The following is an 18075-nucleotide window of genomic DNA, read 5'->3' as shown; positions in this document are numbered from 1 at the left end:
TCTCCACCCACCATCAACACCCACGCTTACGAGGCGCCCCTGCACACTCCACCAGCTTTCAGAATGTTCCATCACCTTCTAGACTCAGCTCTCACCACCAATATAAATCGCCTCTCCTGTCCTGCCTCGTCACAAGCAACAGAAAGAATCACACAAGTGCAAGAACAATCCACAGATCAAGAAACCAAGCAACCAAAGCGACCAAGCGAGATCCCCAAAGGAGAGACCGAGAGAAGAGCGACCAGGATCCGCGGCGGCGAGATGGACGCGAGGATGTTCGGGCTGGAGACTCCCCTGATGGCGGCGCTGCAGCACCTGCTGGACGTTCCCGACGGCGACGCCGGCGCGGGCGGCGACAAGGCTGGCGCAGCGGCGGGCGGCCCCACGCGCACCTACGTCCGCGACGCACGCGCCATGGCGGCGACCCCGGCCGACGTGAAGGAGCTCCCGGGGTCCTACGCGTTCGTGGTGGACATGCCGGGGCTGGGCACGGGCGACATCAAGGTGCAGGTGGAGGACGAGCGGGTGCTGGTGATCAGCGGCGAGCGGCGGCGGGAGGAGCGCGAGGACGCCAAGTACCTGCGCATGGAGCGCCGGATGGGCAAGTTCATGCGCAAGTTCGTGATCCCGGACAACGCCGACATGGACAAGATCTCCGCCGTGTGCAAGGACGGCGTGCTGACGGTGACCGTGGAGAAGCTGCCGCCGCCGGAGCCCAAGAAGCCCAAGACCATCGAGGTCAAGATCGCCTGAGAGGATGAGCGAGGATCGATCAAGCCTAATAAGTTCAGGACTTCAGGGGAGTGTCAGTGAGTGTGGTGAGGATGAGAGCAGTAGTGATGCGGGGTGGCATGAGTGATAGTGACTAGTGTGCTCATGAGAGTTTCTTCCGTTCTTTTGTGGCTGTGCGGTGCTCGGTATGTGGCTTCTGTGCTACGGAATGCAGAAGCTGATGTGAACTGCTTTCTGAATAATTAAATCTGCATCTTGTTCGTTTCTTGGGTCATGTTTAGTTACTCCCAACTTCCAACTTTGACACTATGGGGGTGTTTGGGAACACCCTATTAAACTTTAACACCTGTCACATCGGATGTTTGGATGCTAATTAGGAGTACTAAATATAAGCTAATTACAAAACTAATTGTACAGATGGAGTATAATTCGCGAGACGAATCTATTAAGCCTAATTAGTCCATGATTTGACAATGTGGTGCTACAGTAACCATTTGCTAATGATGGATTAATTAGGCTTAATAGATTCGTCTCGCGAATTAGTATAGGGGTTCTGCAGTTAGTTTTATAATTAGCTCATGTTTAGTCCTCCTAATTAGTATCCGAACATCCGATGTGACACTGTTAAAGTTTAACACCTTGTATCCAAACAGCCCCTATGCAAAAAGAAGATTCCCCACACATCAAATTTGCGGTACATGCATGGAGTACTAAATATAGATGAAATTAAAAAGTAATTGCACAGTTTTGTTGTACTTTGCGAGACGAATCTTTTGAGCCTAATTAGTCAATATTTGGACAATAATTCACAAATACAAACGAAACGCTACAGTGTGCTACAGTGCTGTAACAGTAATTTGGCACCTCCCAAATTCGCCAACTAAACAAGGCCTTGCTCTTTTTTTGGATGCACATCTCACTCTGAATGGCTTGTACAAGTAGAATTGTTAAAACGCCGTCACCAGATGACTCAAAACATGAATATGCCTTGTTTAGGACTAGTGAGAAAAGGGTCTATCTCGAGTAAGCAGAATCTCTGTAAAAATGTTTTGATTTCTGATGTGCCAGAAACATGTTTTGAGGACACGGCCACGCCTAGTTTAGGAAAGTTTTAGAGTTTAGACACGCTGTTGTGGTGTAGTTTTGTTGCTTGCGCTGTGGAAACCATGGGGATAAGATTTGACCACAATATGATGAAGCACCCAACTGAGTCGCCGTTGTTCAGAAAAATTAAGGCTCCTTAACTGAAAAAAATGATCTACGATCGTGTTGTTCTAGTGGTGGCTGCTTTTTCCGATCTGGTAGCTGTCTGTAGCAATAATTCAACCCATAGCATTTTGGTGGGTCAAGTACTCGAGTTATGGATTGTTAGTTCGTGGTGTTTCCACTATTTCTGCATCATGTATTGAAGCAACAAATGCTTTCTGATGTTCCTCAAGCTGCAGGGCAGAACTAGCTCAGATGCTAGCATATCTCCTTCAGGATTTACTTACCGCTTAAGTTTCATCGGAGTTGTCGGTAGACCAAAAAATGGACAAGATTTATATTCTTTTAGTAAAATTTTACTGAAATTTAAAAAATTAACGAGTTCCATCCAAATGAGAAGAGAAATTACCAGAATTTCTCTAAGTTCGGGAGCATAACTTAAAAGGTGAGACCTAACACCTGAGTAACAAGGGGCTCGGTTGATTGTTAGTGGACTGAGCTCCAGTAAAAGTGATCGCCAGGGGGAAGCTAAATCCTACCCAGTTATTTTCACCGGCAAAAAACTACCCTCTTCCGCATTAACATTTTTCTTGTTACAGCATATGAAGCGATCGCAAAATCTCCTTTCAAATTCAAAAGTAGAAGTCTGGAACTCTCTCGGCAAAAGAACGGAAAAGTGGAGCAAAAGCCCAATAAATATCTCAGCGGAAAGACGGACGGATAAAGACAGGGCCCACAGACACGTGTCATAGCTAACGAGATGACAAGTAGGTCCAGAAAAGTCTACTGTCTCCTAGATTTCCAACCGCAGAAGCTCTATTATATTCCAGATGCTTCTCCACCATCATACCCGCGCCAACGCCGCGCCGCGCCGCGCGCACAGCCCCTCCCCCCTTTCAGAACCTTCCATGGCCTTCCAGACTCTACCTCCTCCCACCGGCATATAAGCCATCCCTCTCCCCTCCTCACTCCACGCAGTACCAAGAAACACACGAACACCTGAGCAATCCGCAAATCAGCAAACCAAGCAACCAAAGCAAATCGAGTGAGGGAGGCCAAGATCCGCGGCGGCGAGATGGACGCGAGGATGTTCGGGCTGGAGACTCCCCTGATGGCGGCGCTGCAGCACCTGCTGGACGTCCCCGACGGCGACGCCGGCGCGGGCGGCGACAAGGCCGGCGCCGCGGCGGGCGGCGGCCCCACGCGCACCTACGTCCGTGACGCGCGCGCCATGGCGGCGACCCCTGCCGACGTGAAGGAGCTGCCCAGCTCGTATGCGTTCGTGGTGGACATGCCGGGGCTGGGCACGGGCGACATCAAGGTGCAGGTGGAGGACGAGCGGGTGCTGGTGATCAGCGGCGAGCGGCGGCGGGAGGAGCGCGAGGACGCCAAGTACCTGCGCATGGAGCGCCGGATGGGCAAGTTCATGCGCAAGTTCGTGCTCCCGGATAATGCCGACATGGACAAGATCTCTGCCGTGTGCAAGGACGGCGTACTGACTGTGACCGTGGAGAAGCTGCCGCCGCCGGAGCCCAAGAAGCCCAAGACCATCGAGGTCAAGGTCGCCTGAGGCTGAGGGGATCATCGATCGAAGCTGGGGAAGCAGTGCCAGTGAGTTCTGCCCAGTGTTGAGGCCAAGCAGCCATGCCGTAGTAGTATGCTTATAAGTGCTTGTTTCGTTATGTCTATCTACCACCTACCTATGCGATGTGTGTCTACTTGCTTTTGTTCGAGCCATGCCGGGTTTGAAGCTTTGTAATGCAGAAGCGAATGCCCTGATGCTTTTTCTGAATAAATAAATCTTTTGTTCATCTCTGTCTCGATTACCTTTTTTGCCAAAAGGGCCGTGTCTCGATGAGTTAAATCGTCAAAATATAACCAAATATGTTGGGATGAACCAATTCAAAGTAAAATCAGGAGTAACTTGCCATAAAATATGGAATTTCAATGTATCCAGCAAGTTAAAATCAGGAGTGCAATGACGAATTTGACATGGCATTCGCACAGGTCACAAATCTAGCTGACTCAATCTAGGAGGCAACCGGCAGCTGGTATCTGGCACTACAGTTGCGTTCATGCTCTCCGGTACGGAACCATCAGAAACAGGTTTGGTGATGGGCGGGGCCGTCATTCTTCTCCTTCCTTTGGACACAGCATGGTGCCTGCCTGAGCTAACCATCACCAGCATACAAATCCCTTTCTGATATCTTGTGCAGTACATTTGTCGACATGTATGGAGACACATATCCGCGGACCTGGATTTAAAAGAGGATGAAATTTGTTAAAACAGCAGAGTATGGCCAGCGTCGAGATGGCTTTGCAAGAGGATGAAATTTGTTAAAACAGCAGAGTATGGCCAGCAAGAGGATGAAATTTGTTAAAACAGCAGAGTATGGCCAGCGTCGAGATGGCTTTGCGTCTTAAACAAGTCTTGTGTTTGTGTGTTTCTGATTGCAACTATGAGCAACAGAGATTTTATCCCTTGAGAAGTTGCCTAACATCTCAAACAAGTTTTGTGTTTTATTTCTGATTACAACTTCTTTCTTGATAAGCAATATGTGATTCTTAGAACACATGCAGGTCACCCATTAGCTACATTAACCAATGTGATTATCTGTTCGAGAAAAAAACCAATGTAATTATCACAACATGTGGTAGCTACTCTAAAATCTCCTTGACAGAGTCTTGCGTCACCTCTATGTAAAACACCAAGCCTAATGCCAGGAGAAAAAATGTTACCTGCAAAAGACTAGTTGGTATCTCAATGAATCCCTGCTGCAAGAGATCTACACTTTGCAGACGTTCGAGAGGGACAGGAGTTATTACATATAACAGGCCTTTTTGAACGTCAACGCCTCTTATGATGCCTGCACAAGTACATCGTTATTATTTGCGTGAATACAACATAAATATCACAGAAAAATTGCATTCTGAGCTGCTGAAACCACATTATTAAGAATAAACTTGACTTTGTTCACAACCTGCATGCTCTATCTAGATTCTAGATGAACTTCCCCCAGCTGTCGACTGGTTGGACCCAGTCACCCAGGATTTTAATAACCAGAAATGTGAACTTACAAGCCAATTCTGGGTCCCACTCCCAAATGAGCTAGCTATCCTGATTTAAGATGTTTTTGCAGTGAAACTGAACAACAAAATAAAAGGGCAGCTGACAGAAATATTACCTAGCCCAACGCAGTAAGGGGTTGATCTTGTGGCCTCAGATGCACTGGAAACTGCCAAACCAACTATTGTTGCGTTCAGACAACGCCATATCTCACCAGCAGGTACCTGGGCAAAGAGTTACCATGTTGATGTCCAGGATTTTCACCAGCCATAGAAATACAGCGTAAACTACTAGCACATTTTCTGCCTTTACAATCACAGTGAACTCTACGTAGATCTTTGAGTATGCAAATCCACGATGTTGATAATGTATTTTTTGTCAACGACTAACTGTAACGCATAAAACTAATGTATTTTTTGTCAACGACTAACTGGTAACGCATAAAACTAATGGCAAGAGCACGTAGCAGCAAGGTCAAAATGCTATTGTATTTGCATCTCTAGTCAATGATCATTTGTTTGAAACTTTGTTTACGAGTTGAAATAAATTATAGGAATTGTCTAAAAATGTTCGGCTTCAGGTGCCTTAATTATTGGACATTTCATCATAGGAAGGAAAGGCCAGTGACTAAACATGTCATTTCATTCAAAACTTACGTTGAACTCTGAAAAATGTAAATAACGAAGAAGCAATGGGAAAGCTCACTGACCTCGTGATGAAGATGCATAACTGTAACATCTGAAAATGGTACTTGATAAGGTGGAAGTGAAGCTAGGGCATACGCAAGTTCCTTATTAGTTGATAGAGATATGTTGCTTGGAAAACATCGCTTCAAGTACTCTACAAGCTGACGTTCACGCGTCGCACAGGAATCTTTCATAATTAACAACCTTGATAATATAGAGATGATGTTAGCCATTGCTTCCTTAGAAGCTCATGTCATCACTTTCTGTGAAAATATACACAAACTCATCAACTGCAAGCTACGTGCAAGCTGATGCATCTTCATAGTATGAAACAAAGTATAAGTTTACATAATGATTATCACTTTAAAACAAGACACTTGCATAAGTGAAGTTATTAACAGATAGGAAAACAACAATTCGTGACTAGAAACAATCCTGGTAGGAAACACAAGGATTTGGACACAAATTAGGCATTCTATGCAGACAGAGTTAAAAAGTGGTATAAAATTGCTGGGAAGTATGGAATGCTTTATCTAATCAACAATGTAGAGAATATGTAAGACTTCCTCAATACAGCTATATTGGGGGTGCAATCACTATCATGTGCAAAACAGCATAATGTTCCTAGGCACAAGCTTACATCAATATCTCAAAATACAGGAAAGACTATTTCAGTTTTTTTTAACTTTAAACTGGAAAAAAGATTACTTACGATCTATTCGAGGCATCACGAAATGCAGCGTTGATGTTAATCATCTTAGGCCCTGTTTGCTCACCATCTAGCCAAAACATTCCATCAGGGAGATTCTTGCTCTCCATTGTGATGCGTATCTGAACAACAATTGTGGGGCAGATATATCTTAGCATCTCTACAAGCATATCAAAACCAGCACCTGCAATAACAAATAGAAATACAAAAAGAAAATGTTATATTTTCACTGACACAAGTGTGTGGTAAGACAGAGCAAATCAACTTTGGAATGACCAAGAGATACCTTTTACCCAGCCAGGAGTGTTGACAATTAGAGGCACCATTTCATTCTCGTTGCACCGATATTTTCCAACGAAGCAATCGTACAAATGGAATAGGCAATTCAGATATGCTTCTGGATCTCTTTTCGAAGAAATGTCACCAAAGAAGCAGCACCTGATTGGATTGAATATAAAAATAGGAATACATGGCATTAGTGAAACCCAAGCAAGGATAGCATAAGTTTGAAAATCCTAACAAAACAATAGCCCGGGTGAAATCTTAAAAATTACGTGGTGGCACTAACACAATACTACAATTGTTTCAGTAGTCTCTTTTAATGAAGAAATCCTACAACAAAAATTGTGCGCAAATTTCTGAAGTGAAGAAATCAAATTAAATTACCACCCTACAAGCTAATCAAAACTTGATACCCTAAAACACAAATGAGAACAGAAATTAGACACCTTTCAGCTTCCCGTAGAGTTGGGTTCAGCAAATCTGCACAAAAGCCAACAACCATCGTGTCAGTGACCCAGGAACCGAGCTTACGCTACGGCCAACTTGGGATAATCGCCTCAACCAACACCCAGTCCTCACACGCTTATATACTAACCTGCTATAGCTTCCTCGACGACGTGGAACGAGAGGCATCCCGGGGGCGCGAACTCCGGCTGCCCCACGTCGGTGTCCAGATAACCAACCTTCCCGTACCTGCAGAGCACCACGACACCAGAAGTTAGAGAACCACCAGCATCGCCAACGGACTCGTGAGGGCGAGGGCTAGGGTTGGGCTCTGTGGTGGCTTGCCTGGGGAGCAGCGCGTTGAGGAGGATGCGAGAGAAGGTGGATTTGCCGCTGTTCTTGGGCCCGCACACGACGACGACCGGAGGCGTGGGGTCGGAGGAGACGAGCGTCACAGCGGAGGCCCAGTCCGGCGGGACCACCGCCTCGGTACGGGGCGCCGGCGAAGAGGGGCGCGGCGGTGTCCGCGTCGGCGTCGCGCGGGCGCCGGCCATGTCTGGTGCCTCCTTGCCGTGGTTTCGCGAGTAGCAGAGCCTAGGGTCGGGGTCGGGTGGAGCTTCCGCGGACCCGCCCCCGAAACCCGAGAATAAAACCCGCCCCGAACCCGAACTGAGGTTCGGGTGATAACGTGCACCCGCCCCCGAAACCCGAGCAACAGTGACAGAACACCGAAGGACTGGGGGGCGGCGGCGCTCGGGGGCGAGCCGGCGAGGGGCGCGGGCGGCGGGGCGCTCTCGGGCGAGGGGGCGACGGCCGACGGGCGCGGGCGGCCGGCGGTGGGACGAGGGGCGGGCGGCGCAGCGGCAGCGACGGGGGATCTGGGGGTGCGCGCGCGGGCGAGGGGGCGAGGGGTGCGGGCGGCGCAGCGGCAGCGACGGGGGATCTGGGGGTGCGGCCGTGCGCCCGTGCGGGAGCTGTGCGGGTGCGGCGCACTGGCAGGGAGACGGACTGGAGGGGGAAGAAGCGGAGGGTGATATACTTAGGCCTGTTTGTTTTGTTTCAGCCAGCTTCTCGTCCTCGGGAGCTGAAAGACCTCACGAGCCGAAAGACCAGACGAACGGTAAGATTTTGAGCTTAGTTTATCGTGGATCAAAAACTCTGACTTTCCACGGTATAATGGAAAGGTGGAAAACAGAGGAAAAACAAGCTTCTAGTGTTATTTACTCGCCTGCCATCAGTAATGTTACGAATCGGTATGTTTCTTTTTCCTCCCTCCACCCCTGCCGTCCTCCCTCTGCACCGCATCGAGCCGCCGCCATCCTCCCTCCGCCCCTGCTCGTCCTTGTCGCCCGCCACTTTCTTCCCTTCGCATCGGGTCATCGCCGCTCTGCATCGGGTCGCCGCCCTCCTCCCTCCACCCAGCCCCGCCTCATCCTTGTCGCCCGACCCCTGCTCGTCCTCGTCCAGCTTTCAACCACGAGAAGTTGGGTTGCCAAACGGATCCCAACTTTTAGAAAGCCAGCATTTTAAGACGAGAAGCTAAAAGGCAGCTTTCGGAAAGCAAAAGCTCAAACAAACAGAACCTTAGGGTTATTATTAGACTGAGCTATACCTATTTCTTTTGCCGAAACGTACACTTTGGACCCCGTGGGTCACCCGTGGAGGGAAATATAACCCACCCCCCAACCGGCTCAGTTTTAGGTTTCGAACCCGCAAACCTGCGTGGGAAACAGACCCGCCCCCACCCCATCGGGTCTAAAACCCGCAGGTTTCGGATCAAACCCGCCCCACTGCCATCCCTACAGAGCGGCGGCGCGCGCGCGACGCTACTTCTTCCGGCGCAATCTAGCCCGTTAAGTTCGACATCGGACAGCGGGCATAAACGTCCGTCCTCTCTCTAGGCCTTGGCGCGTGCTCAGCCCATTGAAGACTCCTTGGGCTCATCCGGAAAAGAACAAGTTGGGCCAAGAAAACAAAATCAATTATCGGGCTCGACCCATTTTCGAGACAATTCAAAATTTTTGTTGAACTACGTCGCATACTTTTTTTTAGGTGGCAACGGTGGGCCCAACTGAACTCAATTGATCAAGGGCAGGAGCCCATGTAGTTTTACAACGCCGGCGCTGTGTCAGGGATACAAGGTGAGGGGGAGCACTCTAATTTAGTTTAGCAAAAGAATTGAGCTCAATAAGTATCAGGCTGAAATATTATATAATTTGGAGCTAAATATATATATGGCTGAGTTGGATTGTGAAGAAAGCATGAGAGCCATGATCCATTACCACCCCTACCGTACAACAGAGTACCCCAACCGTACAATAGAGATGGAGGGGATGGAGGGAGAGGATAAACACCAATAGTCTAAGGGTGTGTTTGGTTCGGAGACGACGTGGGATGGGATGTCCCCGTCCCTGTTTTTTGTATGGGATCGTCCCGTTTCGTGTTTGGTTGGGAGGGATGAGTCCATCCCAGTTCATTGTTTGGTATGGAGGATTGAGAGAATGGGATGGATGATAATTTTAACACCAATAGCCACAATAAATGGACCCCACCTGTCATCTAAAAAGTAGACCCCACTTTGTCATTGTGTATTTAATATTTTTCCTTTTTTTTCCTTAGGCTTATCATTCTTCCGGCCGTGTCAACCTGGGCCACAGCCATGGGCGTCGCCGCCACTGCTCCACCCCACCTCCCCTGGGCCACAGCCACTCGCGCCAGGGGAGCTCCTCCACGCTCCTTCATGCCCGCCGAAGCAACTCTAGTGCTCCCGCCTGCCGGCGAGAGCTTGTCCTCCTCCTCTTTGCGTTGGCTAGCTGTCCTCCTTTGCCCGCACGGAGATGGGGTGAACCGCGTGAACGGGGGATGACTCCGTCCGCCACTTTTGGTGGGACGGAGGCATTCCGCATCCGGAGGGTATATCCCCTCCTAAGGATATCCCCATCCCATATGTCTGTGTACCATACGCGGGATGGAGGAGGAGGATCGTCCCGTCCCGGGTTTCACAGCAATCGCAGTACAACTACGTCACATACTCACGTCGTCTTTGCATTTCAAGTACGTGTTCATGAAAATCATTTACCCGTTCTCTTACGTGTATGTATACGCTAGTCAAAAGCCCTTGCTTATATTGTTGTAATTTTGCGGAATAGTATTCGAAAGCCCACTTCTGAATGGCGTTCCAGCTACTTTTTTTTTTCTTATATGATTGTACGTGGCAGTATTACTTGTGTAACTCTTCATCAAATTGCCACAGGGATGGAATCACCTTGCAAATTTAAACTCCTCCCGGTGATCAGAACTCACAGACCTTGGTGTCCTGAGATTTCTCACGTACGTATCCCCAAGCCAGCATCACCGTACTCCCCGGCGTCGCAGAGGAACAGCAAGACGAACCCACCGGAAGCGACGAGAACCGCCATGCCGTAGACGAGCAGGGCCAGCGGCCGCGGCATCGCCGCCGCCACGCGGCAGGCGAACATGCCCGTCAGCGCCGCCGACAGCGCCCAGACCAAAACCCTGAGCCGCCCCCTCGCCTCGCCGGTGGGCGCCGCCACATCGTGCCTGCCGAGGCAGAGGAAGAGCAGCGCGAGGGCGCCGTGCGTGGCCGCGACGAAGGCCACGGCCCGCGGTTCGCGCTCCTGCGCGGCGCGCGCGAGGTGGGCGGCCGCGAGCACCAGGCAGGCAACGTGCGGGAGCAGGACGCGGAGGCGCGAGCTCTTCTTCTTCATCCGCTGCGGCGACGTCGGCCTAGCTGCCTGCTTGCAGCCGTCGTCCATGGCCATCTTGTGTGGCGTGCTCCTGTCGATCTGCGCCTTGTCTTGGCATTAGTAACGGAACACCACCAGATTTATAGCCTGGCTGAAAGCGTGAAGCATGGGCGACGTCGTTGGCGGGGATTTCATCTGAAGTCAGGAGGACGTTGACCCAGGTCCACTTCTTGCTTTAGGTCTCCTCCCGTTCAGACACAAGGGCAAAAAATGAGCAGAGATTAGCAAGTGTTGTTTCACCAAATTACAGTAAGTTAACAAGGAGCAAATAGATAAAGCAGTCAACAGAGACCTGCTGCTTCTCCGAGTGATTAATGATGAGCTCGATAACGAACGCGTACGATGGGCAGAAATTTCACGGCCTTGCTACTCGCATCATCGGCCGCGTTATCTCGAAATTGATTAATAATGATGAGGTTAATTGCCGAAAGCTTCTGCTTGACTTGCTCCGTCCAGCATACGAGGTCAGCGGTCGTGGCGTATAAAACCGTCTTTGGGATCACTGGAAATGGCGCTGCATTTTTCCCGGTGCTTTCGTCCCATCGTTTACGCTAGTTCTCGTGGCAAGCGAGTTTTTTTTTCTTTATCCGGTGAAGATGGTGTGACCAGGAGAGAGGAACAAAGGAGTAGGTCATTTTAGTTTTTTCAAAGATATACGCTGTATAGAAAAGTTAAAACGATCTACAATTTGGATCGGAGGGAGTAGTAGTTTTATTTTAGTCGACAAGCTCAGGCGTGCGAACGGATTTAGAACAGCTGATCGTTTAAACCTGCAAATTGACCTGGTTTCGGTTGAGAAATCATCACGTTTTTAGCGGCTAAAGAAGACTTTACCGAACATGGCAATAAGAACTCCTGCAGGCTGCAGTTGCTTCGCATGACATTTTACATTGTTTGCAGTTGAAGAGCAAAGAGTAATTACATTCCTACTTGAGCGTTTTACGTTTTACATTTCTCAAAGTTTTCCAGAGAGCAGAATGAAAATAGCAAGAGGTACCCACAAATATTAACTTGAGGGGTACCGAATTTCGGTACCAATGGTGCCATCTTTCATACCTAGATATAAAAAAATAGAAGTTTGATATTTCTTCCTTGGAAAAAATAATACTACCTCCACCCTCAAATATACGATATTTAGGACAAGCAAATTAGTTCATTAGTTCTTGTATGTTTTGAAGGACCGTAAAAGAGGCTCACTAGAAATGCAAGTGGGCACCTAATGGGTAATTTTGGGTAACTCTCTTAGTTCATTTTCTATCACATTCTCTTTGTCTTGAAATTCAGATTAGTTCAATTAAATGAGTTTTGGATCCCTTATTCCAAGTAGGGCAGTACCTTTTTTTTTTAACTCTTGGATGTTCGTTTGAACAAATGGAAAGTTTATTTTTGGTCTTTACAACGATGGTGCATGTATTAAAGTTTGAAATCTAAGTTGTAGCATTGACAGGAGATCGACAGCTAAAGAAAGAATAATATGAATTATTCATCAACTGGATTACATGTTTAATTACAGGCTACAGGGCACACCACGTGATCTTTGCTTCATGAAAGACTGTACACAATTATTATTTGAAATGCCAAAAGAATAAAAGAATAGCGAGATTTCCAATTTCCAGGATGTGTTGCCGTACAAGCGCGCGGGGGCTTAAACACATGGTTCATTAGACCTCCTCCGGAGACAGCACGTGCGAAGCCGTCGCCGGCCGGCGGCCGGCGTCAGCCTGTCCACGGCCGACCTCCGCGTCGCAGCAGCCCTCGGCGTCCTTGCTGAAGAAAAGGAAGTAGAACCCGAGCCCGAGGACCACCGCGGTGACCCCCCACACGGCCAGCTTCAGCACCAGCCTCGGCATGGCCTTGGCGACGCGCGCCGCGAACGTGTTGGCCAGCGCCACCGAGACGCCCCACACGGCGATCCTGAGCCACTGGCGCTCGGCCACCCTGGCGGCGGGGTCCCGCCGCAGATGCTCGAGCCTCGCGACGCAGCCCACGAGCAGGGCGAGGAGGGAGTAGGCGACGAGCACGAACGCGAGGTCGGGGGGGCGGTGGCGCGCGCGGTACGCCGCGAACGCGAAGTGGCCGGTCACAGCGAGGGAGAGGGCCACGGCGAGCGCGCAGCGCGCCGGGCGGCGCCAGCCCCCGCCCTGCTGGGCCCGCGCCGTCTGGCCTGGCTGATGCGGCGGCACCGGCGGTTCTTGCGCGGCGGCGAACGCAGGCTCCATGAACGACGGCGACCGTGGAATGGGGATGGGGCACTGTGACCGCCGGTGATCTTCGGAAGTTCAGAGAGCTCGAGTTGCCGTTCGATCGATGTCCATGGAGTGTTGCGGACTTGCAGTTGCAGGTGTCTGTTTGTTGCGTTTGGGAGCTCCACTAGGCCGGTGCATTTTATAGGAGCACAGGGCCGCCGGAACAAGCCAAAGAAGTTTCACAGAAAGCGCAGAGAAAGTGGCGTGGTGTGGTGCTCAAAGCGTTGTTCCCCGTGTCCCTCGGACGTGTCCACCGTTGCTATATCTGAAATTCTGAATGTGGCAATAGACTATTCAGAAAAGAACTCGAAATATTTTTTGGCAAGGAAGAAACCATTTCAATTTAAAAATCTCTTTTGGACTTCAGGTGTAATTTCCCTCCCTAGTTAAAAAAGTTTGACTGTTGTCACTACCACGAAAACACGCCATTGCGCTCGGTCAGAAATCATGCACGCTACGGAGCACCTCCACAAGGAATTTCAGAGAATTTTGAATGAGTCTTCAAAAAAACGGTTCACTTCCCGTAGAAATGGAGAAAACATCTCTACTGAGGCCTAGTTAGTAGTGGCATGCACGAGCACGACCCACCCCCTTCGAAGTTGCAAGTTGCTAGACTTTCTTATCCATTATCCCCATTCCCTTTTGCAAGATCCGAATGCTGAAAGTGTCCGAACCGATTGTCACTGGATGAATCAAATCGACAAGCAGGATCTAAGTTTCTTCTGGATGTTGTTGGCAAAGTATGGCATTCAGGCTTACCTTTTATGCCAACGGCTGCACCCTTTTGTTTCAAACCCTGGACGTGTAAATATCAGAATCTTTGTGACACAAGTTTGTATAAAGGACCCTTCAGGAGCTTACAAATGTTGCACATCACAAGATACACAAATGATTTCCAGTCTTATTTTGCACAACTGAATTGGCGATGACAAAAAACTTACAAGCCCCACTTGTACCAAACAGACAATCACAGAAGATACGTCCAGGTGAGTCAAAAGACAGATCAGAAGTGCCTAAAAGAGGATGCTGAATTTGTGGACCAAAATCGTGAGTGCATGAAGATGAATGTCTTTACGAACTGATTACAGGAGCATTAAGGGGGCAACTATACTGATGTTTCGTGATGTCCGATAACACTAATGTCCCTTGAATTGACCATGAAATCTGATCCTCAGAGATCCAATGTTAACAATCCTGGCACTTTGCCTACTTCGCCTTCTTGATAAGAGTTGAGGTACGGAATTCAGCATCATCCTTAATGAAGCTCCACCAGAGATATGTGAGTGGAATGGTACTCGCATGCCATAGTGAGTGGGCATCAGCATAGCCCATGTACGGCGGAAAGTCGTAGAGCTCAAGAAGCATAGCCAGCGCTCCACCAAAAACAACTGTCCAAAGTTTGAGTCGTGATGGATGTCGGGTTACACCAGCCCAGATTGCCCATGTCAGAAGTTGAACCACAGCCATCACCACACAAACTTTCATGTTCCACCCTGACAAAAGATTCATCAGATAAACTTCGGAGTAGCATGTCTAAAATTGCACAGATACAACCAGTTTGTGTGAACCAAAACTGAGTAAAACCAATACTTGTTCTGTTGTTCACTAATGAGTAATGGCAACATTTTGTGATGGCTTTTGTTAACAAATATATAGCTGTACGTAAAGGAGGTATATGGTTGTATATACAAAAGACACAGTGAGCAGTAGAAGATTGGTAAATCTTTGAAAATAAGCAATTGATATATAGGTGAGATTGATCTTTGTGTACTGAGGGCAAATGGTTTAGCAAGCAACTTTACCATAGTCAAGCTCGTAGAAGTTAAGATACAGGATGTGTGTTGTAACAAACGCCAAAATAGGGGCTGCAAACATCACCCTGGTAGCCTCATCCTTGACATTGAAAGCCCTTAGCAGTGAAAGGATTAAAGAGTACCCAAGCAGGGCAACAGCTGAAGAGTAGTCCAGTTTCTCAGTCAAGTCGATATCTCTACAGAATAAGAATGATGAATTAGGTATCGCAGATTACAGCAGTATCTCCAAGTTGCAGAGTATCAAAGGCTTTGGAAAAGTTCATACCTAGTGTGGAAGATAGAGCTCCAGAACCATGCATTCATTGATAAGATTGCATAGATATGCCATAAGCTAGTGTATTCATAATAAGTTCTCTTGGTCTGGGGTCTAAGGGGCAATTTGTACTTCACTAGAAGGAAAAATGAAAGCCAGCCAGTGAAATGCATCAATAGGTTGATGGCAGATAGTGCAGCTGAAAGAGGTTCCTGATGAAGGATGTCAGAGTTAACTGAGATGTCGACAAAAACTAGTGCTATAAATAGCTGTTTCACTGTGGATCATTTCAGCATAAGACATACCTGGAAGACAGAAATACGTAAGAACGGCCATTTTCCATGATATTTAACAGGGTTCAGACCAAGCGACTGGCGTTCACCTTCTCTCTGCATCATGCAAAAGTAACGACAGTCTGTCCGACAGCTCAGCTGTTTCCACTGAATGTAGATTTGCTCCTGGTTGTACCAAGAACCTCCAACAGATGTGTCATTCTCTTTGTTCTGGCAGTGGCTGATGATATTCTCCCCAATAATGCCTGTAGTTTGACACTCCTTCACGCAAGTTCTGAAAGAGCAGGATAAAGATTTTCATAAGCTTCTAAATAGTAGTAAGTTGAAGTAATTTACCACAATAAAGGGTAATAAATAATCTCAACATGACATCAACAAGGATGGACTCACAATGTGACACTTTTGTGCATATTTTATCTAAGGCAAATCGGAAGCCAAAACTACTAAAATCACTTTCAAATTCCAAGAGTGCTATCAGTATTAGCATCTGCAAAATGAAAGGAACCTACAAGAAATAAGTACGGCAAACATGCAAACAAGAATATAATAATCATGACAGGCAAAAGGAATTATAAGCAAATCTCACGATAGTGATAAAAAAAGACATTAGCGTACATAATTGCTCCTCAAAATGCGGCATATATCTACTTAAACATGAAATTTGGAGATTCGGAGAACATAATAACATTACAGGAGCTTGTACCCTCTTGGCACATGAACTAGTTATGCTGCTTTTTAGTACAACATATGCATGGATTGAACTTCAAAGAAAGCTTTGCATGCCCAGTTTTAGTCATCTAATAACACTGCACGTCTGCACGTGAGGTAATACAGTGGAAATCCTACAAGCCAATGCAATAGCATCAGCAGTTCACCAGGACCGTTGCCATGAAGGGCCTGGTAAGAACTTTCCTCCTAAGCACTAGTGATTGGTTTTTTTTTTATTTGGATGTTGATAGTTGTTCTGCATTAGATTCTATTGTCAGAACCAGCTCCGTCAGCAGACCTAACGACACATTATCTCAGACAAGCAACAAAGCAGTCCGTAAGCCCACCATCTACCCCACTCTGTCTCATCCTCTTTTCCTAATGTTGCACCAAAGGGTGCATGCAGTATGCCGTTTTATATGTTGTTTAACTACTTATAGAAATGGATATACTTATGCTCAAATAAAATCAAATAATATGGGCATTCAATATCACTGATTTAAGCAAGATCCATTAAAAAACACGAAGAGGTAAATATGCCTCGTAGCAACCAAAATAAAAACGGGGGAAGAAGAAGAAGAAGGAACAAAAAACAGGACATAATGCTACCATCATGGATCAGCTGCAGTAAGAACAACGACAAATTTACATAACCAACTAAATGGGAAAGACATACTGTTCACTAGGTTGAATTCATCCTAAAACAGGGAATATTATGTATAAGTTGCAGTTTGGAGTTCAACTATCACAGGCATCCATAGCATGAGAGACAAATCACTGTGAAAATTAAAAATTTCAGTTTATGCTATGAAATACTAGGAATATAAATAAACAAAACCAGAAAACATGTTGTTCACTTCTTTCCTAAACTGAAACAGTAACCCTTCGGAAAATTATAGTCTGCTATAAAGTACACTTTAAAAAATGCCACAGGTGGACAGGTATATTTGGAAGTCACGCTGATGAGCAAGCATACTACCTCAGAAAAAATATATAAAGGCCAAGAAGAAAAACAGTCCAACCATGAATACCCTCTCTGCAAAGAAATACTGGAGGGATCCACAGCCTATAGGCTATAGTCCCCGTATAAGGGCCCTAGTCCAATCATACTGCCTCAGAAAAAAATATATAAAGGCCAAGAAGAAAAACAGTCCAACCATGAATACCCTCTCTGCAAAGAAATACTAAAGGGATCCACAGCCTAGTCCCTAGATGCACAAAGATTGGCTTCAAGTCTTAGGCATAGAAAATAATTCGCACCAGAATACATTACCACTGCTGGAGACCAGTCAAAATCGAAGAACCACACTGAGATGCGTCTCACCTGTACCGCGGATCAATATCCCCGAGGCTGGCCTCGACCGAGCCGAGCACCAAACCAAGCGCAAGAAGGGAAGCCAATCGAACAACCCAGGCACCTCCGCCCATCGCGGCGGACGCGCCCTGGATCCTGCGACAATCTTTTAGCGAAAAATCGAAGTTAGTGGGCACAATACACATGCGTGTAACTGGGTCAGATCCGAATACTACTAGCTTGGGTGCTTGGTATAGCATAGCGGGAAGGGAAGGGGACTACCTGAGGATGCTCGTTGCCGGCGAAGGATCCGACGAAGACCTGGCGAAGGGCGGCGCCGCTCGCTCAGCCGCCGGCCGTCGCCGAACAGAAAAGAAGACCACGAAAGAGGGGGCTCCCTATACAGTAGCGCATACACATACTGGAAGTTGGATTAGCACTGTGTCGCACGGCCCACCGTGGCCCAGCAGCGCATAGCCCAAATCAGGGACACGACCGATCCTTCCTTTAAAAAAACTAATCCAACATTTTGAAAAGCCTAATTCAATGTTTTTAAAAGAATGTTGAAATAATA

At 47.6% G+C, this 18075-nt stretch overlaps 4 protein-coding genes across 4 annotated transcripts; 2 read left to right on the top strand and 2 right to left on the bottom strand.

Annotated features, from left to right (window-relative positions):
- Window positions 1-70: 70 nt before the first annotated feature.
- On the top strand, window positions 71-1006 carry LOC101773385 (17.5 kDa class II heat shock protein). The gene has a single exon (XM_004968399.3). The coding sequence runs from the start codon at window positions 262-264 to the stop codon at window positions 751-753; it is 492 nt and encodes a 163-aa protein (XP_004968456.2). The 5' UTR covers window positions 71-261; the 3' UTR covers window positions 754-1006.
- A 1789-nt stretch (window positions 1007-2795) lies between these two features.
- Window positions 2796-3749, top strand: LOC101773804 (17.5 kDa class II heat shock protein). The gene has a single exon (XM_012846482.3). It carries the CDS (start codon window positions 3014-3016, stop codon window positions 3506-3508), a length of 495 nt encoding a protein of 164 aa, XP_012701936.3. The 5' UTR covers window positions 2796-3013; the 3' UTR covers window positions 3509-3749.
- A 90-nt stretch (window positions 3750-3839) lies between these two features.
- LOC101772975 (polynucleotide 5'-hydroxyl-kinase NOL9) lies at window positions 3840-8134 on the bottom strand. The gene is made up of 9 exons (XM_004968398.3): window positions 7472-8134; window positions 7278-7375; window positions 7129-7162; window positions 6687-6838; window positions 6404-6584; window positions 5715-5895; window positions 5124-5229; window positions 4678-4805; window positions 3840-4193 (listed from the first exon to the last, which is right to left on the bottom strand). The coding sequence occupies exons 1-9, from the start codon at window positions 7678-7680 to the stop codon at window positions 4110-4112; spliced, it is 1173 nt and encodes a 390-aa protein (XP_004968455.1). The 5' UTR covers window positions 7681-8134; the 3' UTR covers window positions 3840-4109.
- A 5814-nt stretch (window positions 8135-13948) lies between these two features.
- Window positions 13949-17918, bottom strand: LOC101772568 (post-GPI attachment to proteins factor 3). The gene is made up of 6 exons (XM_004968397.3): window positions 17784-17918; window positions 17532-17667; window positions 15512-15773; window positions 15219-15418; window positions 14942-15129; window positions 13949-14632 (listed from the first exon to the last, which is right to left on the bottom strand). Exons 2-6 carry the CDS (start codon window positions 17633-17635, stop codon window positions 14346-14348), a joined length of 1041 nt encoding a protein of 346 aa, XP_004968454.1. The 5' UTR covers window positions 17636-17667; window positions 17784-17918; the 3' UTR covers window positions 13949-14345.
- Window positions 17919-18075: the final 157 nt, after the last annotated feature.

Source organism: Setaria italica, chromosome V, assembly GCF_000263155.2.
Source record: "Setaria italica strain Yugu1 chromosome V, Setaria_italica_v2.0, whole genome shotgun sequence".
Lineage (NCBI taxonomy): Eukaryota > Viridiplantae > Streptophyta > Magnoliopsida > Poales > Poaceae > Setaria > Setaria italica.
The sequence above is the reverse complement of the archived record's forward strand: the minus strand, read 5'-3'. Positions and strand labels throughout refer to the sequence as shown.